General features: G+C 34.7%; 1 protein-coding gene across 1 annotated transcript in view; it reads left to right on the top strand.

Annotated features, from left to right (window-relative positions):
- Positions 1-26411, top strand: part of chb (CLIP-associating protein) — a 1004436-nt gene that overhangs the window by 65490 nt on the left and 912535 nt on the right. The window contains exon 3 of the mRNA XM_090388867.1: positions 9408-9486. Within this exon, the coding sequence (XP_090244993.1) occupies positions 9408-9486 (79 nt within the window). The remainder of the gene's footprint in view (positions 1-9407; positions 9487-26411) is intronic.

Genomic DNA, 26411 nt, shown 5'->3' with positions numbered 1-26411 from the left:
ACGATGCCACCTTAAAAATTTTCTGTTTATTCAGAAATGGCTGTGTATTATGATGCTAAGCACTTTATATACATAGTCTAAATTTGTTTGCAGCTTGAGGCTCTAGCCCTAAATGCGCCTTAGTCTAAATACATCATACACCATCAGGCATCTCTCATATTGTGGAGTTATACTTCATAACTGTTTTTGCCATCATTGCATCACTTGGGTACCTACCCACTCACTGACGAAGGGCCAAATAGCCCTGAAACAGTGCTGTCTGGGTGGTGGTACCTATCTGAGAATAAGTAACATTAGTCTTCTCCTTAGGTGAAGCGTTACTTATTCGAAGTAGTGCAATATCATGGCAACTCGTTGTGAAGGCATTCACAATATGAGATATAACCTAAAACGATGCCACCTTAAAAATTTTCTGTTTATTCAGAAATGGCTGTGTATTATGATGCTAAGCACTTTATATACATAGTCTAAATTTGTTCGCAGCTTGAGGCTCTAGCCCTAAATGCGTCTTAGTCTAAATACATCATACACCATCAGGCATCTCTCATATTGTGGAGTTATACTTCATAACTGTTTTTGCCATCATTGCATCACTTGGGTACCTACCCACTCACTGACGAAGGGCCAAATAGCCCTGAAACAGTGCTGTCTGGGTGGTGGTACCTATCTGAGAATAAGTAACATTAGTCTTCTCCTTAGGTGAAGCGTTACTTATTCGAAGTAGTGCAATATCATGGCAACTCGTTGTGAAGGCATTCACAATATGAGATATAACCTAAAACGATGCCACCTTAAAAATTTTCTGTTTATTCAGAAATGGCTGTGTATTATGATGCTAAGCACTTTATATACATAGTCTAAATTTGTTCGCAGCTTGAGGCTCTAGCCCTAAATGCGCCTTAGTATTTGCAATACATTAATGAGCTTGATACATTCTTGGGAGTAATGAACTATGCATGCCTTTTTAACAGTAGTTAAAATATGGAATTTTATTTTAGGTACTATGATTTTATGCTTCAAATATCCAATTGTGTTGAGTATGTCAGCCTATATGGACACTTATGTGTACGCACACACACAAACACTACATATACTAGGTGGTAGATGACTCTCATCAACTGGTGCAATACCACCACTTTGCTTATTGGAGGTTTGAAGTAGTGAAATCCACGTTTAGTCTCCAGAGCAAAGCTCTGGTAAACCCTTCCCAATCTCTTCCATCATGCAGTCTGATTGATGTCTTTCAAGGTTATGATGGACATCATGGCAAGATCAAATGTTCCTTACATTTAGAGGGTACAGCTCTAATACGGTGTCACAGGCCGGCTGCTAGTTAGTACACCATACCGAACATATTGGTAATTCTCTAGGAGGCTTCAGAATCATCTAGCATATAATCTCACTGCCTCTACTCTGCCAGATAGTGACTGGAGGGAGTCTAAGTAGTGTGTATGTTGGGGGGGTGTCATTGTCGAGGCCACGTTATGTCAAGGATATTCTTACCATGTGTATGCCGTATCCAAAAATTATTACTTCATACAGCATATCACCCCTCCCCACCTTTTCTTACTACTGAATACACCATGAATTGTCAAACTAATAGAGCAAACTTATCTGCAAAAAGATCTAAACCTTCCAAACACTTCCTCATTCATTACACCAGCATTTCCCAAACCGTGTTCCGTGAGATGTGAACAAGTGTTCCATGAAAAATCGCAATTAATAATTAAAAAAATAATAAATAAATTTTGCATATATGTAGCATACACCATTTTTGTATCATTATAATATTTAGTATTTTTTTTCAGTTATTAATATACTGGCATAGACTAAAAATCAAATAGATTGCAGAACACTTTATTTTGGTGGGCTTTGCATAAAGAAGTATGTTTAGAGGTAATGACGCCTACGAAAAAGTAGCAATGTGGTGACCTAGTATGCCATTTGTAAGCAATTTAGCACAGAGTACACTGGTTGAAGGAGAGGAGGAAGTGACCAATATTATACCTAAACTCACTTCTTTGTATAAATTTTTTTTGATAATTATTAGTATTTCAAAATATTATTATTAAAATGTGGTTGAAAAAAGGAACTTTAAAACGAGAAGCAAAGTACCTCTAACAGTGCAACTGTGGTCTATGATAATGAACACAATATTGTCACACTTCGAAGTGAGGATAAACAAATGCAGCCTTTTATTCCCCAAAAATCCAAAGTGAAAAAAGCAGGAACCAAATAATAAAAACCAAAACGAAAGTATAATGACAGTTATTTGAATTTTGCCTTTACATGTGTTGGAAATAAAGATGCACCTGATGCACAGTGCATCATATGTAATAAAATATTAACAAACAGTTCTTTGGCTCCTGCTAAACTTGTGTTTCTTAAGTGTTCTGTGAATATGTGAGAAGAAAAATGTTCTGTGACTAAAAAAAGTTTGGGAAACACTGCATTACACAAATATATGTGGTCTCATTTCTAGTCTCAATTATGCCCATTTCTGCGTACAGTCTGCCAGACCTCACTTACTTTTTCTGTCAAAATCTCAGTTATCAGTTGACCCAACCACTGCTCATCTCAGTTGTCTGAATTATTTGTTGTATGATTCCTTTCGCTTCAAAGGTGGTACTTGTGCATATGTCCGTTGTGTGATATTCCCTGTCATAGACTTAGTAATTTGGAGTCTCCTCTTCGATCTTCTCTGGCTTAAAATCTCTACTACATTCTGTAAAATTCATCTGTTGCCTCTGTCGTTCTTCCAACTCAACTAATCACTTGGAAATCTTTGACTTTCTCTCTTTAAACTTGACTTTCTCCAGTCCAACTTCCTTAACAGTGAGGTAATTTTTTTTTGTGATTTTAATGTTCACAACTCCAGCTGGCTTCCATTTTCTCATCATACAGACACAGCTGGTGGAGATTCTGAGGCTTTTGCAATTACTAATGACCTCGCACAGATTGTTCATTTACGTACCGGACAATTCTCATCACACAGCCAACACTGGATCTTTTTTTATCACAAACAACCCTTCTAAGTACACATTCGAGGTGAGTGGTCCTCTAGACACTTCAGACCACAACTTGGTGATGGTCTCTTCTCCAGTGGTGCCTTTCTCTCAAGGCCATTCCCACCCTCTGTAGTTTGATATTACAAGAATGCAAAATGGGATGACTTGTGTGATTTCTTTTCCTTGATTGGATTACTGTTTCCAAACTTCTGTCAGCGTTTGCTCAGATTGTCTGAAATTATTCTTGTAGGGATGGAATCCTTTATTTCACACTCCACTTTAAAATCTTGTCATTTATCTAAACCTTGGTTTTCTAAAAAATGTGCTAAGGCTGTTCAAGAGTAGAATGTTGCATATCATAATTGGCTTGTATCCAAATCTCCAGGTTCATTTTCTGCCTACACCAAAGCTTGCAACAATTGTAAAGCAGTTATTAATCAGTCCAAACTAGATTTCGCATGGACTAAGAGTAGAAAACTTGCTTCTTGTCCAAATGGTAGCTGAGCATTTTGGTCTCTTGGCAAAGCTACTGGCAGCAACTTTTGCCTACTTCTGTTTCGACCTCTTTCTAAACCAGATGGTTCTATCACCACTTCAGCCAAGGATAAAGCTGACCTACTAGCATCCTATTTTTCTTCCAACTGGTGTATTAATGATATTTGCAAATCACCCCCCCCCCCCCCCCACACCATTCCCAGTACTTTCCCTTCAATGCTTCCTGTGCTTTTTCGTCAAAACAATGTGAGAAGAATTTTGAACAATCGTGATGCTAAGAAAGCTCCAAGTCCTGATGGTATTTCTCCACTTGTTCTCAAAACCTCTGCTCCTGAAATTACTCCTGTTCTGTTGCCTTTTTTTCACTTTCTTATTCCAAAGATGTTTTTATTTCTGCTTGGACATTTGCTTATAACTAGCCAGTTCCTAAAAAGGGTGACAAATCCCTTCCTCCCATCCAATTATCGTCCCATTGCAATCACCTGTACTCTTTCTAAAGTAACGGAGAAAACAATTAACTGCCAACTCTTAAACTATCTAGACACCTTCAATCTGATCAATGATTGCCAGTATGGATTCAGTAAATGTCAGTCCACTGGTGATATTCTGGCTTTTGTTACCCATTTATGGACAAATTCAGTGGAAAATTTTTGTGAAACTCTAGCAGTTGCTCTTGACATTTCAAAGGCTTTTGATTGTGTTTGGCATAAAGGTCTTCTAAATAAGCTTCCATCTTATGGTTGCCAACTGTTTTTTGTAATAGGGTATCCACTTTTCTCTCTGACTACTGTCTGTCTTTTAATTTCTCCACTAATGCCGGTGTTCCCCAAAGTTCAGATTTTTTTCTCCCACTCTTTTCCTCTTGTATATTAATGACCTTCTTCCATTGACCTTCTTCCATAGTTTCCTGATGATAGCACATTGCATTCCACCTTCCAGTTTGTGAAACCTTGCCTTGCTCAAACAGCTTCAACTTCTCAAATATCCACCACCAATTACTTAAATTCTGATCTCCATGTTGGTGAGTGATAAGGATTCTTATGCTTCTATGCTTATATATGATCTTCCCTCAAAATCGGAGTGTCCTCAAAGATGACACTCAGATTTTGAGGGAAGATCATATATCTCTATTGGAGATTACCCTGACTTCTAATCTTTCTTGGCCTAAGCACATTACAATTATTGCTTACTCTGCATCTAAAAAACTGGGTTTTCTCTTTGACTCTTGGCATTTACTTTCCTTCCAAACAGCTATTCACTCTGTGCAAATCTCAGGTCTGCCCTACCATGGAATATTGTTTCCACATCTGGAGTGGTGTGCCAAAACCTCTCAGGTTTCTTGATTCCATTCAGAAGAGGGCAGTTAGGTTAATTAATGACTCAACTCTAACACTCTCTCTCCACTCTTTGTTTCTGCTGCATGCCTTTTCTATAAATACTTCCATGGGCACTGTTCTTCTGAATTGGCTTCTATAATTCCTGCTCTCTTTTCGAAAGCAGTCCGAACACGTGCTGCAACCAGTCAACATCCTTTTAATATCTAACTTGAAACTCACAGAACAAACTTTTCATCTTCCTCGTTTATTCATTCAACTGCTGTTTTCTGGAACAACCTTCCTTCATACGTATTTCCTGAAAATTGCAGTCTACAGAAGTTAGTCTAATGTTAAAAAATGTTTTCTTTTATCTTCCCAATCTCCAACCCATGCGTGGTTACTACGTACTATAGGTTTTAGTACCTCTCGTGTTTGAGGTTTTCATTAAAAAAAAAAAAAAAAAATCCATATGTACACATAGCAAGCAATAAGCACAGTATGAACTGGTACCAAAAATCTAAAAAACAATTTGATACTATGTTGGATTTTGAAAGGCATCAGATAGTATCAAAACAGTTCAGCAGTCTGATGGTTTTTGAAATTCATTCGAAAGACACCATTTATGAACTGAACACAACATATCGTGTCTACCATTGCATGTAAAATTTTCATGGCATCATCTGATATTTTGTAGTATTATTATAACTTTTCTCTTTTCTTTTTCCTCTTTTATTTTAAACATTTTGAAATCTTCACTTATTGGGTTTGATTCTACTTTGTTTCATCTTCATTCCACATATTTCAAATAAAGCAATGATAACTGTTTAGAGCACACAATATACTCTGTGATAGTTTGTTTTTTTTTAAGAACTAGCATAATGTTGCAAATTCTTTGACAGTTCCTTGATTACATGTGCATAAAGGTTGATTACATAAAACAGTGTAAAAATATGTAAATATTTTGATTTAAAAAATATTTTAATCAACACGTTAGAAAACACAATAACCAAGTTTTGATGTGAAACTTTACAAGCCTTAAAATGTTATTCTAAACCATTTGCAGCTTCCATTCAAATAATGAAATTATTAACAATAGAGGAAAGTGGGACACTCCCTTTAGTTGTGAATGTTGTTTGAGTTGTCTGCAGAAGCCTTTTAGGTAATTCTCTAACTAACTGGTGTGCAAAACTTAAGGACTAGTCAGGTTTTCACCTGTAGCTTCTCATAGGAGTGGCCTGGATATGGGAAGCAGTAGTAAAATTAGGAGTGCCTAAGTCATCTTTATCAAAATTATTAAAATCACTTCACACATTAAACATTAATGTGATTTGAAAAGGAAGCACGAAGGAAAATATCCCATGGTGTCCTATCGATGATTTATCGAACAATTGCTGGTAGAGATAAGGACGTCATAATCCCATTATATAAGGATATTGTTCGACCACACTTGGAATGCTGTGTTCATGTTTGGAGACGACACCTAAAGAAAGACATTGTGCTTTTTGGAAAGGATCGAAAGATTAGTAACCGCCTGGTGAGATTGGCAAAAGGGCATCCATATGAGGAAAGACTTCGAATATGTGGGTTGCAGAGCTTGGAAACTATGGGAGATTTGATTGAGATGTTTAAGGCTCTGCGAGTCATAAGTAAAATGGATGAGGACAATATTTTCACGGTTATAAATGATTCTAGAACTAGGGGCCATAATTTCAAGTTACGGGGGAGATATTTAGACTGGATTGCTAAAAGTTTTATTTTAGCCAGCTAGTTATAAATTACTGGAATAAGTTACCTATATGGGTGGTAGAGGCTGACAGTTTGTGGAAATTCAAAGTTCAGCTGGACCTACAGGAAGAGGGAAATGCATAGGTTGTCAGTTTCCTTTTCTCTTATTAATTATTTACTTATTTTTTAAAATTTTCTTCTTATTATATTTATTTTATTTTATTTTTGTCTGGTGCGGCATAAGCTGTAGGCTTCCTTGTACCATGTGGCCATTACTGATACTAATGCCAAACAGTAGATGGAAGCTCTGTTCATTTGGTTCAAACAGGCCAGCTCATTTAATGCCCCAATCAATCAATAAGGCACCTCCGTAGCCAGGGATAGGAGCAGCAGTGCGTAGCACACTCTTCTCGATTAGACCGGGGTTCGAACCCGTGATCACCAAATACGGAGGATGTGGAAAGGTCAGGGAATGACCACCGCATATCCCCGGAGCAATATGGCCTTAGTTGCTAATGCTCCTAAAAACCAAAACAACAGCCCCAATCAATAATAGCATTCTTCTTCAAAAATCTAATGATTTTGCTGAAAAACTATGTGAACAGTTTAAATTAACGGATGGATGGCTGACAAGATGGAAGGAGAGGCATGATATTGTTTACAAAATAATTCATGGAGAAAAACAGGATTCCAATGGTTCTGCAGTTGGTAACTGGTTGAAAACCTTGGCAAACTGTGTTAAGCACTTATAATCCTGAAAACATTTTTAATATAGATGAAACAGGGTTGTACTACAGGGCTACCTTAGACCCTTCTAAAACCTTTAAAAAATCATTGCATGATTTTTAACTTGTGGGTTAACTATACAGTCGGTCCTCGTATAACACGTGTTTACACTACACAAATTCGATCATAGACGATTTATAAATAGGGGAATGATATCTTATATAACACGAACTGAATTCGCTCATGCACGATTCGCCTTTGTGTTTACAAGAAATGGCAGTTGAACTCAGAATCACCCCACCGAACGCAACACAATAGGAATGAAGAGAAGATTCTGAGAATGTATTTGTTTTTATATCAGTGAAGGGGAAACACATTTCACCATAATAACGTAAAAACCAACATAATTCCAGCTATCGGTATAATCGCAAATGCAATTAGATCGAGCTTACCAGTTTATAACAGATTCCACTAGCAGAAACGCAACTGGAAACTGTTTTATGGTAGTAACCCCCAGAAATGTGCTTTAGTGAATTGTAAGGTGTTAGTGTAGCTCTGCCTTTACGGTGTTGTTTATTCAGTTGCTACACGTGCGCAGCTTTGTGTATGTGTATCAAGCGTGCCTCCTCGTTTTGTAATTGTGCTTTATTCCCTAAAAATGAGTAAAATACTTAAAAGGTGTGAAAAGGAAGCTTCCTGGTGAAGACACTGCAGATTCAGAGAGAAAAAGAAAAGCAATATCGATAAACAGAGGCGGACTGGGTCAAAAATTCTTACCCGGGAAAATTTATAGTGGCCCCATAGTGGTTTATGGCCAAAATCACACCGGCCTCCGGCCCACCGGGGTTTCCCCGGTAAGGCTTATGGCCAGTCCGCCACTATTGATAGAGAAAAAATATGAAATTGTGAAAACGCTTTGAGCGAAATGAAAGACCGTGTGATATTGCACTTGCTACAGGCCTAAATGAGGCAACGCCGAGAATTAGAAAGAATGCAGAGAAAATAAAAAATTTCATAGCAGGAAACAACTCAGTGTGATTAAAATCCATTAGATCAAGTTAAGACACAAAGAATTGGAAGGGATGGAACGGCTGTCATCTGTTTGGATACAAAATCAAACAAAAAACAAGTTTGGTTACGATAGAAGCAAAAGCATTAGCAATATTTTATTACGTAATAATAGTTAAAACTTCAAGTGCCACACTCTTTGCACCGAACACATGCAAAGACATCCCCTTTGGCTGATTCTGGAAGGCTGTCTAGTTGTTCTTTTTACAAGAGGGGGGAAAGACACATCCAGCTGGTCACTGTTACAGATGAGTATATAACTATTTTTAGCTTCAGACTCCTCACCACTTTAACTCTTCCATATCACCTTTTTTTTTTTTTTCTCTCTCTATTTTCTATTTTGGTGTCCTTGTTTTATATTTTCTTAATGGTATGCATGTGTTTGTGGCTTCCGTGACTGCTGCTTTAAAGGTTATAGGCTCTCTGGCCAGTTAATAGGAGCCATATTGCATCTTAAAGTGGTGAAGTCCCCTTTCCTGAATTTAAGGCTTATGCCTTTAACAACTATAGTCTCTTTTTATCATGGAACTCAGATTTCTGTGTGATCACTTTTCACTAAGGGTTGATGCACTTTCGGTCCTGTGTTGCTAACTGGTTTGTCGGTGCTGATGAAGTCTAAAATATTCTTTGTCCTTTAGAAACTGGGAATGTTTTTGTTGTGCACAGTTGGCTTTTCATAAGAAGCATGATTCCTGTGCCTTCCTAACTTATTCATCCTCTCTAAAAACATTACACATGCTGTAGCGAAATTAATTCTTGGTTTGTATATGACATTAAGTTTCTGTCCGTTATCCTTATGTTGCTACATAATAGATGCATTTCAGACTAGCTGTTCTTGTACTGTTGGCTTTTTTTTTTTTTTTTTTTGTCACGTTATAATTGTCATTGATGTTCTAGTGAAATTGAATAAAACTGTTCACTAACCTGACAGATCCCTAAATATTATTTAATCTTGTTGCTCTAGTATTAATTTAAAAGTACATAAAATATATATGAATAGCTTAATTCATGATATTTATATTGTAAACTTGTCAGAGCAGTATATTAAAACAGTAAACATTTTATAAAGGTTGCCCAAAATGGACTGGATATTATGGAACTTATGGCTGGAAGGATGAAGGAAAACTTTAGGCCTTATATTTTTACAGGTATTTATTTATATTTATTAGTTATTTGCTGAATGCGAGATGAAATAATATTAATTTAATTTTTATAATGTCTGAAGCAGTCAGATGTAGTCAAACTTGGCTTTAGTATCATAGAAGAGACTGCAATATTCTTGATGTTATAACCGAGTGAACATTATAATGGAAGATAACTTTTTTAAAAATTTCATTGAAATTTGTACAAATTTAATTAACAGATATAAAATGCATATATAATCACATAGTTGTGACTCCAGTTTACACTGAATAATATTTCACTTTCATTATTTAATATAACTGACTCCATTTAAATTAAATGTTTCATTTTCAAAGATCATGCATTATTTAATGTAACTGACTCCAGTTACATTAAACGTTTCACTTTCATGGGCATTGCACATACTATATATATATATATAAATTTTTTTTTTTTCTCGACTAGAAGTTTTTTCCCAAATCGTAAATTAGGGAAAAATTTACGATTTGGGAAATTTCACAGTTACGATTAAATCGTAACTGTGAAATGGAGCCAATTATGATTGGCTTCTGTGTTTTTATAAAATTGATTCAAAAGCTTAGCTGATTGAACTGCTTTACTAATAGTTGGAATTTTCAGTTCTACATTGTCAGCTTCTCCATTTTGCTCAACCATTTGGCAATAACAGTGTCATCACCTGGTAAAGTTTCTGATGTAATTTTGTTGTCATCAAATACATCATACTGATGTAAATTAATGTGATTTGTTTTGCAACTCCATTCTGATAAAGGATAGTCGTCCTTGTTAGTATCAGCTAGTAGTTTCTGCACTGAATCTTGAATGATAAAATGCATTACAGATGTGCTTCTCAGATATTCTGTTTCATTACTTTTTTTGCTGCATCAAGTAATGTTTGTTATTGTGCAGCCTTTCTATCTCTCTATGAAGACAAGCTATCATTTTAAGCAGTGCTTTTTTTGTAAAAAAATAGGTGCCGGTACTTATTCTTTGCTATCAAGAAAAATTAAAAATTAAAAGGATATGAAAAGTACTCTAAAAAATTTTTTTTTTTTTCTGATATTATTACTTTTGTAGTAATGTTTTTGGAATAAGAACGACAAATTTAGTATATTAACACAGTTTATTTAGTATAAATTAATTATTCAAGTGTATATATAGAAAAATAAGTAAAATGTGAATAAAATAAGAAAATAAATTGGTCAACTACTGTGTTGCTGGCCACTCAGGATGACACGAATGGTCATTAGTGTAGTATCTCAAATAGAGAGCTTTATGGTAACTGAAAAAAGTTTCTAGTATCCCGGCTTGGCCTAAAACTTAGGAAATAACGAAAACTTCTATTTGAGTCTTTCCAGTTGTTGTGAATACCAAGGGTGGGAGAAGCGATTAAAGTCTTGGGGGAGAAGCGACTGGCAGGTGAGGGCCGTGCAAGACTCTGCACAGGCGCCTTCCCACCACCGCTGCCTCAACATTGGCTCTCTGAGTACCTCCTTGCCGGGACAACTCCAGCTTTGAAAATTGTTAAAAAATACTTTGTGTTACAAAATTTATAAACGACCTTTATAGAATTATTAACTAACTATTTAGCAACCTTTTTGTCACCAAAAGGAGAGTTACTTAGTACAAAGAAGCGCACTATCGAAGTGCAATAAAAAATTTTTTTTAATTTTAACACAAAAATAAATGATAATTTCAATCGCAATAGTTTTCTCTTGATAAACATCAAATAATGCATAGCTAATGTGATTTTTAAATTTTTAGTTCTGTTAGCGACGGAAATAGATGGGGCGGGGATACAAATTACTTACAGATTTCCTATCTGGCACTGCCATTTTTAATTTAAAAAATATTTTTAAATTATATTTTAAACATATTCGTTGAGCTCTTTCCAACGGTGTAGCTATAGGTTGTTGACAACATTTTAATCCACCCATTTCTCAGACAAATTTTTATCAACAATGATCAACATGGCATTACGTTGGCCCACTTGATGTGCAAACCCATGCAAAATTTCTGTTCAATAGGTTGAGTGGTTCCAGAGATACAATGCTGTGACAGATGGATGGACAAGCAGACAACTGAGTGACATTTTAAGGGTCGTTCATTAGACTGTGGCCCTTAAAAATAAATAACATAAAGTAAAAATAATTTTATAATAAAGTTTTTGTAGAATATTCCAAATTTTTATTAAGTTCTCATCCGACACTCTATGCAGACTTCTTTTCTTCCTCTTGCTGAATGACATTTCCGATGCAGCCACAAATCGACATATTTTGCTGGATCGAAGCTGGTCGGCGGTGGGCCTACAATTTTAAGGAACAGTGGTGAAGAAATTGTTTTTATCATCAGCAAAGCTGTGGTTGGTCTGACAATCAGATTCATTTGTGAAAATCCTTGTTCACATTCACTCGATGAAATTGGTATCGTACTCAGAGCGTCCATCAAATTCTTCTGAAACCATCTTTTCAATTAGGTACCACCGAAATCCATGAATTGCATTTAACTGTAACCTAATTGACAATTTTCTAACTTAATTTTCACCAAATGCCAACAATTCCTTCTTGGAAGGTTTAATACATTCGTTATCGGTATTGTCACTAGTTCTTAAATTAGAATTATTTATTATTTTATTTTTTTTGAAACTGTCCAAAATATCAGTGTCATTCAGATATTCAGGTACTGTGACCATGTAAACAGAGATAGGGAAAATTTGCAGAAAAATGTGGATAATGCACCTCCGCAAAACAACAGATGATTATTTGTCGGGGTAAAAGAAAATCACTCTCTCCTAATTCTCGAACGGGGCGCTTACAGTTGATTCATGAAGGTGTCCAACCTACGGCCCGCCCGGAAAGTGAACTAAAACAGCATTTTAAGTTTTGTTAATCATGAAAAAAATTCTCATTAAATGTTTTGTTCAGTAAATGTAATTGTGTATTGTACTTAATAAAATTTTTGAATATTTTCAATTTCACTTTTACATGCAACAAGATATGGAAAATGTAACACACTAAAGAAATCTAACATTGAATTTTTTTGAATATGGCCCCTGTACGGGAAAAGGTTGGACACCACTCCTGTAGAAGGTGGGCCAGAGCCCATTGGGAATACCCCTTGATCTGCTCACTGCTGACCAGCGCAACTTCTCCGTATGTGAGACAGGTGGTTGGATAGTTTTTACCAGGTGCCACTAAGTTGTAGAATGGTAATCCTTTTAGCTCTCTTAATTCGCGCAGCAGCACTAATTGCCTGAAGGCCAGAAATGCGAACAGAGCGTACCGAGTTAATTCTCTTCTAATCCGCTCGCTATATGAAAATTTTCTCGCTCAACGGAAACTATTTTAAATGTAATTTCCAAGGGGAATTCAAAATAATTAAACAGAGGTCCAACTGAGTAATTTAGAATTATAAAAATGGTTATACAATTTTATATAGAAAATATCTTAACAATAGACAGTGAAAAATGTAAATTTAGTTAAATAATTTTAAGCTTATTTGAATAGTAGATAAACATGAGAAAAAAATTTACGGAATATTACAAATTTCAAAGTGCACTGCATCCAAATGTCACACGTCACTGTTAATAAAGGTATGGGTACGCTGTACCGCTGCGTACCATCACAAAAAAAGCACTGATTTTAAGCAAAATCAGTTTTCTCAAGTGAGATTTGAAACTTCCTGTTAACCCTTTGATCCATGGGTTGCAAGATGCTTGTTGTATTTGTGGGAAGAAACAAGTTTCATGTTTTTTTTTTTTCCTTCTTTATTTTGTCCTTTTTGTGTGCTGTGCATTTGTCCAATGGAAAGAATTTTTTGCTCATGTCTCTAACTTATGATCCCAGTTAAGCAACTCAGATTCATACGAAGCTGATTTCAACAAAGTTTTTTTTTTTTTTTTATTATTTTTTTTTATATTTGTTATATATTAAAGGGTAACTTTTTTTTTTGTAACATTTTAGAATTTTTTATCACAAACATTTATTTTCTGTGCCATTCAAATTAGCACAGATGAGACTATGATGCAATCTTTGTAATATGCAGCCTATGTACTTTTCATCCTTGAATTTTAATGCTCTGTTATGAGTTAATTTACAAAAAAAGTCCTGTCTCATCCACATTAAAAATGCCTTCTTTGGATATCCTTAATGTAACCACTACAGAAAGGTTGTATTGGTCAAATATTTTGTTTCACCTATGGTTTTCCCAAAATATATATTGTTATACAGCTTAAATTGATCTCTCCAGTCGGTGGGCCACAGAGTTCCCAATTCCAGATAATTTAGTAACATGATATGGAAAATGTTAATCATTAAAAGTGGATTACTGTCTTGGATATTTATGCCCCTTTGCTATTTAAACCACTTTAAAAGAACCTCATTGACGTCAGAATGTTTGGGTTTGTGTATAGATTCATTTTGCTACAGTTCTTTCCAGATGATTCAGTGTTTACTGTTTTGAATTACAACTAGGTGTGCCGACCGGGCTAGCCGGGTGGGTAAAGTGCCTGCCTGGCAACCTAACGATCGCGGGTTTGAATCCCGCCTCTGGCTTGGATCAAAGTACTGCAAAAACCTTGGGAGGTGCATTATGGCCACAGAAGCTGATGCACCAACAACTACCCAAAAAAAAAAAAAATAAAAAAATAGGTGCAATGTCAGCTTTGATTTGAATTCACAAGAAACACATTTCTTCTTCCCATTTTTATTTCTCTGATAACTTTCATTTTATGTATAACAACTTTTTGCTTGCCATTCATGGTAAAATTGATGCAAAGCGAAAAATTCATATACATTATAGTATTCATTATACTGTACTTATGGTGTAAAAATCATTAATTATTTTTGCAACAGAATGATGCTAGCTGATTGGAATTCAAAATAAAAAAATGTTTTTCGAGTAGAGAGGGTAAATAAATATGTGCAGTTGAAACTAAATGCTCAAGAGTATTCTTCAAAACTAAATTTTTTAGGTTGCCAATTTCTTACAACAAATGTGCTTTCATATTGAGGCAATTTTTGTAAAGAAATCAATTTTCAGTACATTTCTGAATAGGCCACTAGGAATAGCTCTGTTACATTATCAAAGTAACCATAACTTCCCATATAAACATAACATCAGTAAGAGTGATATTACATTGTCACCTGTGCCTATACCTTTTGGTTTCATGACTTATGTAATGCAACTGCATATGCTTATTTTTATGACAAATACCTATTACTGGTCAGTGTACTGGAAAATGGCTTGGTGTTATAACAGAGATATGGAGTTTTGAAAAGTTATTATAACCAAAGTAAAACGACACAATTTATATGGAGATATTTGTTAATTAACTTAGTTGTTACGTTATAGCTGGGTTATCATTATTTCTGATGTCAGTTTAATCAAATGTGACTATATTTCAACTTAAATTTCAAGGCTATAAATATTCATTGTCAATAGCTGCATAAAGTGAGTAATGATAGTCATTATCCTAAACATTTGTAGGATCAGTTAAATACTATATAAAGTTGTTTAATCTCTGTTTAGTTTGCCATTTTCAAACCAACATTTTCTTGCAAACAACAGCTATCTCAGAAGAAAATGTATTATAATAAAATATGTAACTTAAAATGATAACTGATATTAAAAGCATTTAAGACATCAATGAAATCAATTAAAATATACTAGTTAAGAAAATTAAAATGTATCATAGTAGAATAATAAAAACAAATAAATACACCAGAAGCTTTTGGTGTCTGTTTGGAGCATTTCCTAACTGAATAAAGCATGGCTAGAGGTGGAACTCTATACTACATATGGTAAGCTAGAGAACAAAGATAATATTATCATGTGTAAAAAATAAAGGAAAAGCATATGAAAAGAAATGTGCAAAAGGGAGGGAAAGACTAATCATTGATGGTTAGTGGCTTGACACAGATGTTCATTGATTTTGGAGGGAAAGGGAGAATGAAGTGGAGGCTGTCTGCTAATCTTACACAACACCAAAGGCTCAAAACTGGGATGAATAAGTGTACTGTTATAATACCAAATACCAAACTGGCAGTTGTCATTTTGGTGTAAGGAAAGAACAAAGGCATTGAAGAAATGGAGAAAACATTTGCCAAATGTTTTTTTAGACCCTGTTAGTAATAAAGATCTAAACTTCACAGCTAGTTTTCATAACGATTATTTTAGTATTAGTAGTAGTGGCAAATGATGCTAAAAAGCAAGCTTATACAGCATCAAAAAAAAAAAAAAAAAACCCACATCACCTGCCCATCCCCTCCAATAGTTTGTCTAATTCTTCTTTGAATTTATTTCCAACTAACCATTTCCACAACAACAGATGGAAGTTTGTTCCAACAATCAACCATCTGTTGGCTTAAGGCAAACTTCCACACATCTATTGTGCATTATCCTTCACCAATTTGAATTTATTCTTCCTCGTGTGCGTGTAGCCTGAGAAAGTGAGAGTCTGAGACGTTTTCAGCATTGAACATGCTTAATGCCGATGGCAACCAAACTATCTGTTTGATGGCATATATTGAGAGGCCCTAGCCCCATGATGATGTGCCTTTCAATGTAAGCCATGTTCAATAATAACTAGTAAAATTTTTGGTATTTTAGATTTTGTATTGTGTAAATATGGAATTATTATGATTATTATTAGCTTTGCTTTATGTAGAGGCTGATAGGGTCCTTTGTATGTTGCAGATATTCACTGCCGAATATCTGATTTTGAATTTTAATCTGTCGTGATAGGTACCATTTTATGCTATATCTATTGAATTTGTATATTCTCAGACAAATGTAATGTCAAATCATATCTGATGGCATTAATCTGTTCTGACTAGTAATTTTATCTGTTTTAAATAAATAAATAAATACTGGAACTCCCTGACTTACGTAAAAGGTTGCGTTCCGTGGAATGCTACATAAGTCAGAATTTCCCCCATGCTTGTGCAGCACTCGCAACTGTGCTTGCTGAATTGATTGAATCAAAAAAGAAATGTTCGTCAAACTAAATAGATCAATGTAAACCTTACCTGTGTGATGAGGAAATCGGCAATTAAACAAATGAGGCAAGTAGATGATCAAAGGAGAGAAATCAATAACTTACAGAGTAGCATTAAAAAGACTAAACTTTGTTGGAGAAGAAAAAAGTGAGCAATAGCAGAAAAATAGTATCTCGAATACTGCTTTCAGTCAACCTAATCGCTCACGAGATATAAAATGTAGTGTCTAAGAACAGCAAAAAGTAATTGGAAGAAGGGGAATATAATAGTGCTTGGGCAGTCCAGGGTTGTGTAACCCATATCAATAGGATCCCTGAACATAGGACTGGATATATGTCACGTGTTTAAGTCAGTAATGGTATTGTTTTAACAAAAATGAGACTAAACATTGTCGGAAATGAAAATAAAGATCAAAATATAACTAACAAAATAATACCCCTGTAGTTAGCCAATCGGTGGGCACAAGCTTTCTACACTGTGAGACACCAAAGAGGCTAGGAGATATTTGATTTATATACATTTTATGCTGTTATATTACATTTTCTTTGTTAAATACATTTTCCTTGTTATTTTCTTTGTTAAAATTCAGGTAGGGCTGTTTGGAATTAATTGTTATTAATTTTATCTTAATTTTTCATTTTACTTATTTTTATTTATTTTTGAATTAAATTTGATTTTTTATTCCTTTTCTTTTTGGTCTCTGTTGGGTTGGCTATGACATAAGTCTGCTCACTTTTTCTGTCTGTCAAGTGTATGTCATAACAGAGACCTTACTTCTGCCTGTATTTCCTTTGGTTTTGGCTGTCAGCCCATGATAACGTAGTTAAAATTTTAGGATCTATAGCATTAAGTATCATTTTTATTTAATTTAATTTTATGTAATTGCTTTTATTTTTCAGGCAGGCACTGTTTTACTTTTTTCCATGATACTACACCTGACAGCTCAGCACACTTACTCATGCACTTATCTATTTATTTTATCTATATTTCATTATGGTTGCTGGGTATTTCTGCTATTACTAGCAGTGTTCCGAATCCATAAACCAGCACATATATAAACTCTAAAAGGAAGGGGATGAATCAGATTGGTCCACTTGATATCGATGGTTTGGCTGTTGATGATTCTGGTGAGATAGTGAACAAACTGAATGAGTATTTTGCATCTAAATTTGCACATGAGGAGCTATTAAGGAAGGAAAATGCCAGAAGTTTATCAAATTGTAACAGGGTGCTTAATGATTTTGTAATAACTGAGAGTAAAGTGGAGAAGAAATTGCTGAAGTTAAACATAAAGGCCCTTAGCCATAATTATGAGAGCATCCTTGGACTCAGGGGAAGTCCCCACGTACTGGAGATGTGCAAATGGATCCCCAATTCACAAAGGGGGGGGGGGGGTTCAAAGGGTGACATGAGTAATTACAGACCAGTTAGTTTAACTTCTACTCCGGGTAAAATAATGGAGTCGCTGGTTAAAGATGCATTGCAGGATTATCTAGACAAGACTGCAGCAATAATTCTGACACAACATGGGTTTGTTAAGGGAAAGTCATGTCTGACAAATTTGATTGGATACTATGATGTGCTTACAAAGGAACTGGATGCAAAAAAAATAATTTTGGTATCATATACTTGGATTTTAGAAAAGCTTTTGACACTGTTGCACATGGAAGACCACTCTACAAATTGGAGCAGAATGGTATTAAGGGTAAGTTGCTACAATGGATAAAAGGGTGGTCAAATGGGAGAAGACATAGTGGTAATGAATGGATGCTGCTGTTTGTGGTCCAGTGTTATTAGTAGAGTCCGAAAGGGTTCGGTGTTGGGTCCTCTTATGTTTTGTATATTTATCAATGATATTGATGAAGGTATATCAGACTTAGTGTCGAAGTTTGCAGATGATACAAAGGTTGGCAGGGTTGTTAATGACGGTAATGGCAGTGTGCTACTGCAACAGGGTCTAGAAAATTTGGCCAGATTGGCTGAGAAGTGGCAACTGAAGTTTTAACATTGACAAATGCAAAGTACTGTATATGGGTAGAAATAATCCCAGAGGAACGTAGCAACTGTGTGGTACTACACTTAGGGTGTTAGAAAATGAGAAAGATATGGGAGTAATTGTGCAGTCATATGAAGTTTTCTGAGCAATGCAGACAGGCTGCAAGAGCAGGTCATGGGATTTTGTCAATGATATACAGGAATTTTTCTAGGAGGGAAAAGGAGTGATTATCCCTTTATATAAGGCAATGGTCTGACCACATTTTGAGTACATTTATGGAGGCCTCATTTTAGGAAGAATGTAGATTTGCTTGAGTGTATATAGAGAAGGGCAACAAGATTGGTGAGGGGAACAAAGGGGTCCTCTTACCAAGAGAGCTTAAGTTCTGCAAATTGCAGTGGCTGGAGACTAGGCACCTGTGAGGTGATCTGATTGAGGTGTGTAAGGTCTTGAATGGGTTGAGCACGCTGAATTGTGATGGGATTCTTCTGTTTGCTCAGATTATGAACCTGAGGGGGCATAAATTCAATTTGAGGAAAGACAGTTGTAGAATAGATATGGGTAAATTTGCCTTTAGCCATCGGGTGGCTAAATGCTGGAACAAACTTCCAACTGTCGTTATAGAAGTTGATAGCTTAAATAAATTCAAGGAGGAACTAGACGAACTTTTAGAGGGGATGGTTGTGTGAATTTTTTTCCCCCCGCTGATGCTACATAAGCTCATACGCTTGCTTTCTTGCATCACATGCCTCTATTGCTATTATAAAATATTATTCAAGGTAGAACTGGATAAACTTTTGGAGGGAATGGCTGTGTGAATTTTTTTTTTTTTTTTTGACATTAATAAAGTTTTTACCAGCGTTATTTGGAAAAAAGTGTTACGTTACCTAGAAATCATCACGAAACCCGTTGTGCATGCGTTGCACTTGTTGCGTGTAGTGATGCAACAAGTACAACACATGTTCCCAAGCAAACTGAATTTTATGCAACACTTGCAGTGATACAACAAGTTGCAGTGACACTGTTGAGCAGTGACGTGCTACGTTATATCAGCATAATGATTAATACCTGAGTGACTGTGCCAAAATCTACAGCCCATTGTTTGAAGGAATATCATGAAAGAAAGAAAGAGAAGTTGGACAGAAATGTGACCAGATGAAATTCAACAAGTGTTTCGTTATGCCCGGGAGTTCTCAAACTGCACCCAAAAAAACTCGAGCTGAAGTAATGAAAGAGTATCGTGAATGAAAGAAAAGGAAATTAGAAATTAAAACTATTCCAAATCATAATGAAATTCAACCACAGAGTTCTACTGTGCCTGATACTTGTCAACTACAGGTTGTCTATGCGTCTAATATGCGTGATACTTATCAGGAATCTAAAACTCCAGCAGAACGAATGAAGGAATATTGTGCATGAAAAAAAAACCAAATTAGAAATGGCTAATAATAAGATTCCTGATGACACATCCCTATAGTGTCTACACGAGCTGACAGTGAGTTTGAAAAACTAGCGTACAAAAAACCCATTTGGATTTAGTTGTAATGTTTGTGATCATTTATGGTTTCAATTAGATTTGAAACCATTTCCAACAACTTCATACAAATTACTTCAAAATGAATTTCATTTACAAGAAGTGAGTTCTTTCACGACTCGTAGTACATGTCATTAAAAGAGGGATGGATACCAATGGATGGATGGTCACTTCAAATGGATTTATATATCCAACTTATCCTACTCATTTGCCTCCACTGGATATTGTAACTGAGGGTCTGATGTCACCAATTACCCTTTATGCAAATTCGTCGTTTATGTTATGAACATGGCAATATGGGATCATTGGACAAGTAATAAATGTACCAGTTAACGTAAATACGATGATTCATCAATTACCTAGAGAATTAGATGACGATTATTCCATTAATGTACATATAAAATGGACTCGTACATAAATCATATCTACAAGGATGTGTGTAGAAGAAAATATTGAAAATATGGTTACAGTATTTGATAAATTCACATTTGTATAAATTCTATAGCATAAAAGTAAGTGACGATTTCTTGGGGACAAATGATGATAGTGAACAGAAACATTCAGATGAAATTGTGGAACCTGTCAACAATGATGATGATGAACTATTGTTAATTCAACAACAAACATTATTATGGTCTGAAGATAAATATTTATGTATAGCACCGGGTCTGAAATCATCTCCAACAAGTTTCATATTTGATATTCGTGCAGAAGAACTTTCTTTTCCAGCTATATATTTGGGACATGCATGAAAATTTAAAACTGGATTGAAAATTATTCCCTTTATGATGGCATAGAGTGAAATTCGTAGATGTGATCATTGTGTAGTTACTCCCCAACATTTGCTATATATGGCAATTAAAATTATGTGAATGAATACCGCAGAAAATTTGCAAATTGCATTTAAATCAGTAGGAATAACAGCTAACATTGCTCATTCTATATTGAAATGAAAAGAATTTGTAAACAAGTCATTAGTCTAACTTGGCATTTCTAAAATCAATTCGATGTTTTGCTATGATTCGTCAATTAGGAAAACCTACAATATTCTTGACGTTGAGTGCGTGTGAACCAACATGGCCCTTATTACTTTGTGTGTTATACAAATTCAGATATAAACGAGAAATTACAACTAATGAAGTTATGGATCTACCTTACATGGAAAGAGCTACATTAATAAATGAAGACCCTTAACATGTGTCATATACTTTAATAAAATTGTTGAGAGCATACTCAAAATTTTAAAATTGAAAACCTATAGTCCTTTTGGGAAATATGTTATAAATTTCTTTAAACACATTGAATTTCAAAATCGAGGAAGTTGCACGTATATTATTATGGATGAACAATACACCCTTTGCACCATTAGAAGAAAAAGAAGGTGGGATGGAAGAAGCAATCCAAATGATAGATGCATTATGTTCTATAGAGAAAACTTCAGATTATTCAAATTTACAGCAACATAAACATACTTTTACCTGTTATAAAAATAATAGCGCAAACCAACGCGAATGTAGATTTGAAGCACCTTTTTGGCCAACATCGGAAACTCGTATATTGATACCGATGACCACAGATTACAATCGAAGATTAGCATTATCATAAAATGCATGACTCATTAGAATTGGATAATCATGTTAATTTTGAAGAATTCCTTAAATCAAATCAATGCTGATAAGAAGAAGAATAGCTAAATATTTTTAGTGCTGGTATCAAACAACCACGTGTTTTTCTGAAATGCAAGATAGAAGAGAATTTATGAATAATTACATTCCATGGATTTTAGGAGTGCTCAAATCTAATTCAGATTTACAGTTTATCATAGAAGAATATTCACATGCAGCATATGTAGTTGAATATGTGAATAAAACTAACAGAGGAATAAGCAACCTGCAAAGAAAAATTATAGAGCTACAAGAAGAATATCCTGATATGGATATAACTGGTCTAACACAAGCATTAAGTGTAGATGTATTGAATTCTGTGGAGATGAGTTCACAAGAGGCAGCTTGGTATTTATTACGATACCCAATTATTATTATTATTAGCCATATGGTGCAAGGAAGCCTGAGGCTTATGCAGCACCGGCCAAAAAAAAAAAATTTCCCTATTACCGAGAGAGGAATGATGATGATGTCCAGCTCAGGACCCTGGGTGTGCCAAGCCCATACTCACCAGATGTGAGCCCTGGGGCAGTGTCTTCTAGAGCAATTGATTATGTGCCAAAGGTATGGCCACATGATCGTCAGAAATTATGTAAATCAAAAGCTGAATTGGATGAACAACAAGTTGATAGTGAGTCTTTGGATATACAAATTTGTATGGAAAGTATTTTTGATAAATATGAAAAACAGGGTGAAACATTAGAAGATATAACTCTTGCACAATTTACTGTTCATTATCAAAAAGGAAATGGGGGATGGGTGAAAAGACAATTTCCTAAAACAATTCTGTACCGGAGTTATAATAAATGTCTTCATGAACGTATACGCGAAATGGTAACTTTACACACAGTTTTAGTTTCATAATGAGTTCCTGCAATAAAGGAGTTTTTAACAGCTGATGCTGTGATATTATCAGTGACATTATCAGTCTGAGAGTAGAGTGGCATTATGTACCTGGTACATAAATACATAATTTTTTTTTTTTTTTTTTTTTGGCTGATGCTACATGAGCTCGTATGTTTGCTTTCTTGAATCACATGCCTCTATTATTACTATTATAATATATTATTTTTTAGTTCTTTTTCAGCCATTGTGATTTTTCACTACAACTTATATTAATTATATATATATATTATTCTTTTGTGTTATCATTCTATTGTGGTTTAATCCGGCTTAAAGACCAGTATTGTATTAACAATAATACCTATATGTAAAAAACACCAGTATTTAAGAAAATTGAACTATTGGAAACGTGTATATATATATATATATATATATTTATAATTATATTAGTGATAAAAAAGGAAAGAAAGAAAGTTAAAAAGACAATAACTAATATTTATGGGTCAATGCAGTTGCAAGCAATCATGCAATACACCCATAATGTCTATAGAATATTATTAGAAAAAGTAAATCAATCCAATAATAATACCATCAGGGACCTAAGAAAATGCAAAAAAAAATTTATCGCTTTTTACCGACGATCTAGATGACTTCAACTGGGGCCAACTACCCAGAATGAAGGCAAAAAACGACAAGAGGTTCTCTGTTTCTGTGATGATCAATATATGCTAAGTAATTTAAATCTAAACCAAATATAAACTAGTATAGGTCAAATATAAATAGAATGATGATAAAAGTTAAGAAAAATTTTGAAATATTAGAATCAAAGGTAAGAAATATAAGTAAAATATAAATGTAAGTATATATTAATCATCGTTGACCCGACAGAACGTAATTTAATGATTAAAATAAGATTAAATATATAATACATACTACATTTGACCGTATCTAGGACATAATGTAATAGTTGTCAAAATAATATGTGGTGCCCCCTATGTGATGGATACGGTAAAAATAAATAAATAATTAAATTAACACAAAGAGAAACATGCAGATAGTAAGAAGAAAAACTAAAGGAGTAAGAATAATAGAACCTGAACTCCACAAAGACGAAAAATAGTGGTATAGATAAGAAATAGTTTCTCCTACGTAATGTCTTTAAACTGTCCTACACTCTTTATTTTTATTTCTCCGAAATTATTAGGGCAATCTGAGGACGTAGGAGAAACTATTTCTTATCTATACCACTATTTTTCGCCTTTGTGGAGTTCAGGTTCTATTATTCCTACTCCTTTAGTTTTTCTTCTTACTATCTGCATGTTTCTCTTTGCGTTAATTTAATTATTTATTTATTTTTACCGTATCCATCACGTAGGGAGCACCACATTATTTTGACGACTATTACATTATGTCCTAGAAACGGTCAAATGTAGTATGTATTATATATTTAATCTTATTTTAATCATTAAATTACGTTCTCTGTCGGGTCAACGATGATTAATATATGCTTACATTTATATTTTACTTATATTTCTTACCTTTTGATTCTAATATTTCAAAATTTTTCTTAACTTTTATCATCATTCTATTTATTTGACCTATACTGGTTTATATTTGGTTTAGATTTAAATTACTTAGCATATATTGATCATCACAGAAACAGAGAACCTCTTGTCTTTTTTGCCTTCATTTTGGGTGGTTGGCCCCAGTTGAAGTCATCTAGATCGTCGGTAAAAAGCGATAATTTTTTTTTTTTTTGCGTTTTCTTAGGTCCCTGATGGTATTATTATTGGATCGATTTACTTTTTCTAATAATATTCTATGTGTGTGTGTATATATATATATATATATATATATGTGTGTGTGTGTACATATATACAGTCGGACCTCCACATAACAAAATCGATTTTTCCTTTGAAAAAATTCGTTATACAGAAATTTAATTATAAACTAATGACCTTTTCAACAATGAAAAATACTGAAATTGAACTCAGAAATACAGCAAAGTATGGGAAATAATCAGAAATAAGTGGGAATGAAAAAATTTTCTAACATTTTAAAACAATTAATTTATTATTTGTAAACACATATACATATACACACATATTAAGAAATGACTACTTACATGATGCACACAATATATTAAGTACACTTTTAAGAATTGTCATAAAATATCTGGTTATTTTTTGTTGTTCACTGGATTTTACTGTACATCGTTCATAAAAATGCTTGCATTTGTTTAAGCACTCAAATATATTTTCTTCACACTAAAGACCTTGATGCAAAGTTTCAAATGCTGTCAACATTTCATGTTTGGAAGGTTTAATATTGCCTTCATTGCTCCCAGTTTCATACAACTCATCATCTATATTCTCACTAGTTCTTTGAATACTCTCCAAAATGTTGGAGTCACTCGGATATTCAGTTACTATGACATCGTTATTAATTCCTAAAAATTATTCAAGAACAATTTCTCCACTGATCAAACCTCTCACTTGGAGTTCTTCCCAAGATTGCTCAGTGTCTTGTAGCAGATCATCTTTCTCATCACTGTTTATTGGCATTTTAGCATAACCTGCTTTTGCAAAACAATTCTTAATCGTTGTTTCCATCACATCTTGACTCCACACCTTCACCAACTCTGATATGCACATCTGCAAATCTGTAATATAGGTTGGTTGGTTTCTATTCTCAGTATAATTTTTTTTTAGTATGTTGCTTCGGTAGTGCATTTTCAAATTCTTGATAATGCTTTGGCCCATTGGCTGCAGTTTAGACGAGGTATTCGGAAAACTAGCTTCATATTTGTAAATTTTGAAATTACCGAGTGAAGGTGGCCAGGGCAGTTGTCTACAATCAAAGCAATTTTTCTGTGTTCTTTTGTCATCTTTCTATCGAATTTAAAATCCACTGTTCAAAAATTTCACTTTTCATCCAAGCTTTTTTGTTGTAGTTGTAATCCAACAACTTTACTCCTTTGAAACATCAGGGTTGTTTACTTTTGCCTATTACCAAAAGCTTCAGTTTTTCATTACTAGTCATATTTGCACCAACGAAGACATTCTCTCCTTACTATTTTTACCACCTACACATTTATAACCTTTAAAAGTCAGTCTTCTTTGGCAGACATTTAAAAAATAGACCTGTTTCATTAATTTTAGGGTTGAATTTGAAAGTGTCTGCAATTCTGCCCAGACACGATAGGAGGGAGTATATGATGAGAGCCTTGTCGATCAATTCGGCCCTGGAAGGATTGTGCAAGGCTCAAGGGGTAGAATTTTTTTTAGCCTGGACTGTACTTGTTAACAGGAGAGATTGCTTCTACAGGGATGGGATACACTTAAATAGAAAGGGTGCAAGAATTTTTGCTGATGCTGTCGAGGCAGTGTTAGGTGGGTCGGAAAACTGCTAGTTGGGGGGGATACAAGGACTAATAGATTAACAGTAGCCACTGGCAGAGGTGGAAGTGATTCTTGCACTGCTTCATATTGAAATGAGCAGAAGCCTGAAAAACAAGATGCAGGATATTTCAGAGACTGCTGGGAGTCATTGCGGTACAAGTAAACACATGAGTTGTGTTAGGGTAGCTAAGAATAGAAACAGGTGCATATATACCTGCGTGTACACCAATGCTAGGAGTTTGGTAAATAAATTTGATGAATTTGAGGTATTGCTCAAAACATCAAAGGCAGATATTGTTGGGATATCAGAAACGTGGTGTCACACAGATATAAGTAATGCGGAACTGGAATTTGGGGAATACAATGTGTATAGAAAGGATAGACGGGACAGGTGGGGAGGAGGGGTTATGCTATTAGTTAAGAAACACAAAGTCCAAGGAAGTGAAGCCAGTCGACATCGATGGACAGGGCAGTGTCGAGTCAGTTTGGTGTGACAT

The sequence above is a fragment of the Mastigoproctus giganteus genome, chromosome 14 (assembly GCF_048544385.1).
Source record: "Mastigoproctus giganteus isolate SK-2022 chromosome 14, ASM4854438v1, whole genome shotgun sequence".
Taxonomy (NCBI): Eukaryota; Metazoa; Arthropoda; class Arachnida; order Uropygi; family Thelyphonidae; genus Mastigoproctus; species Mastigoproctus giganteus.
Note: the sequence above shows the minus strand (reverse complement) of the source record. Positions and strands in the feature narration are given on the sequence as shown.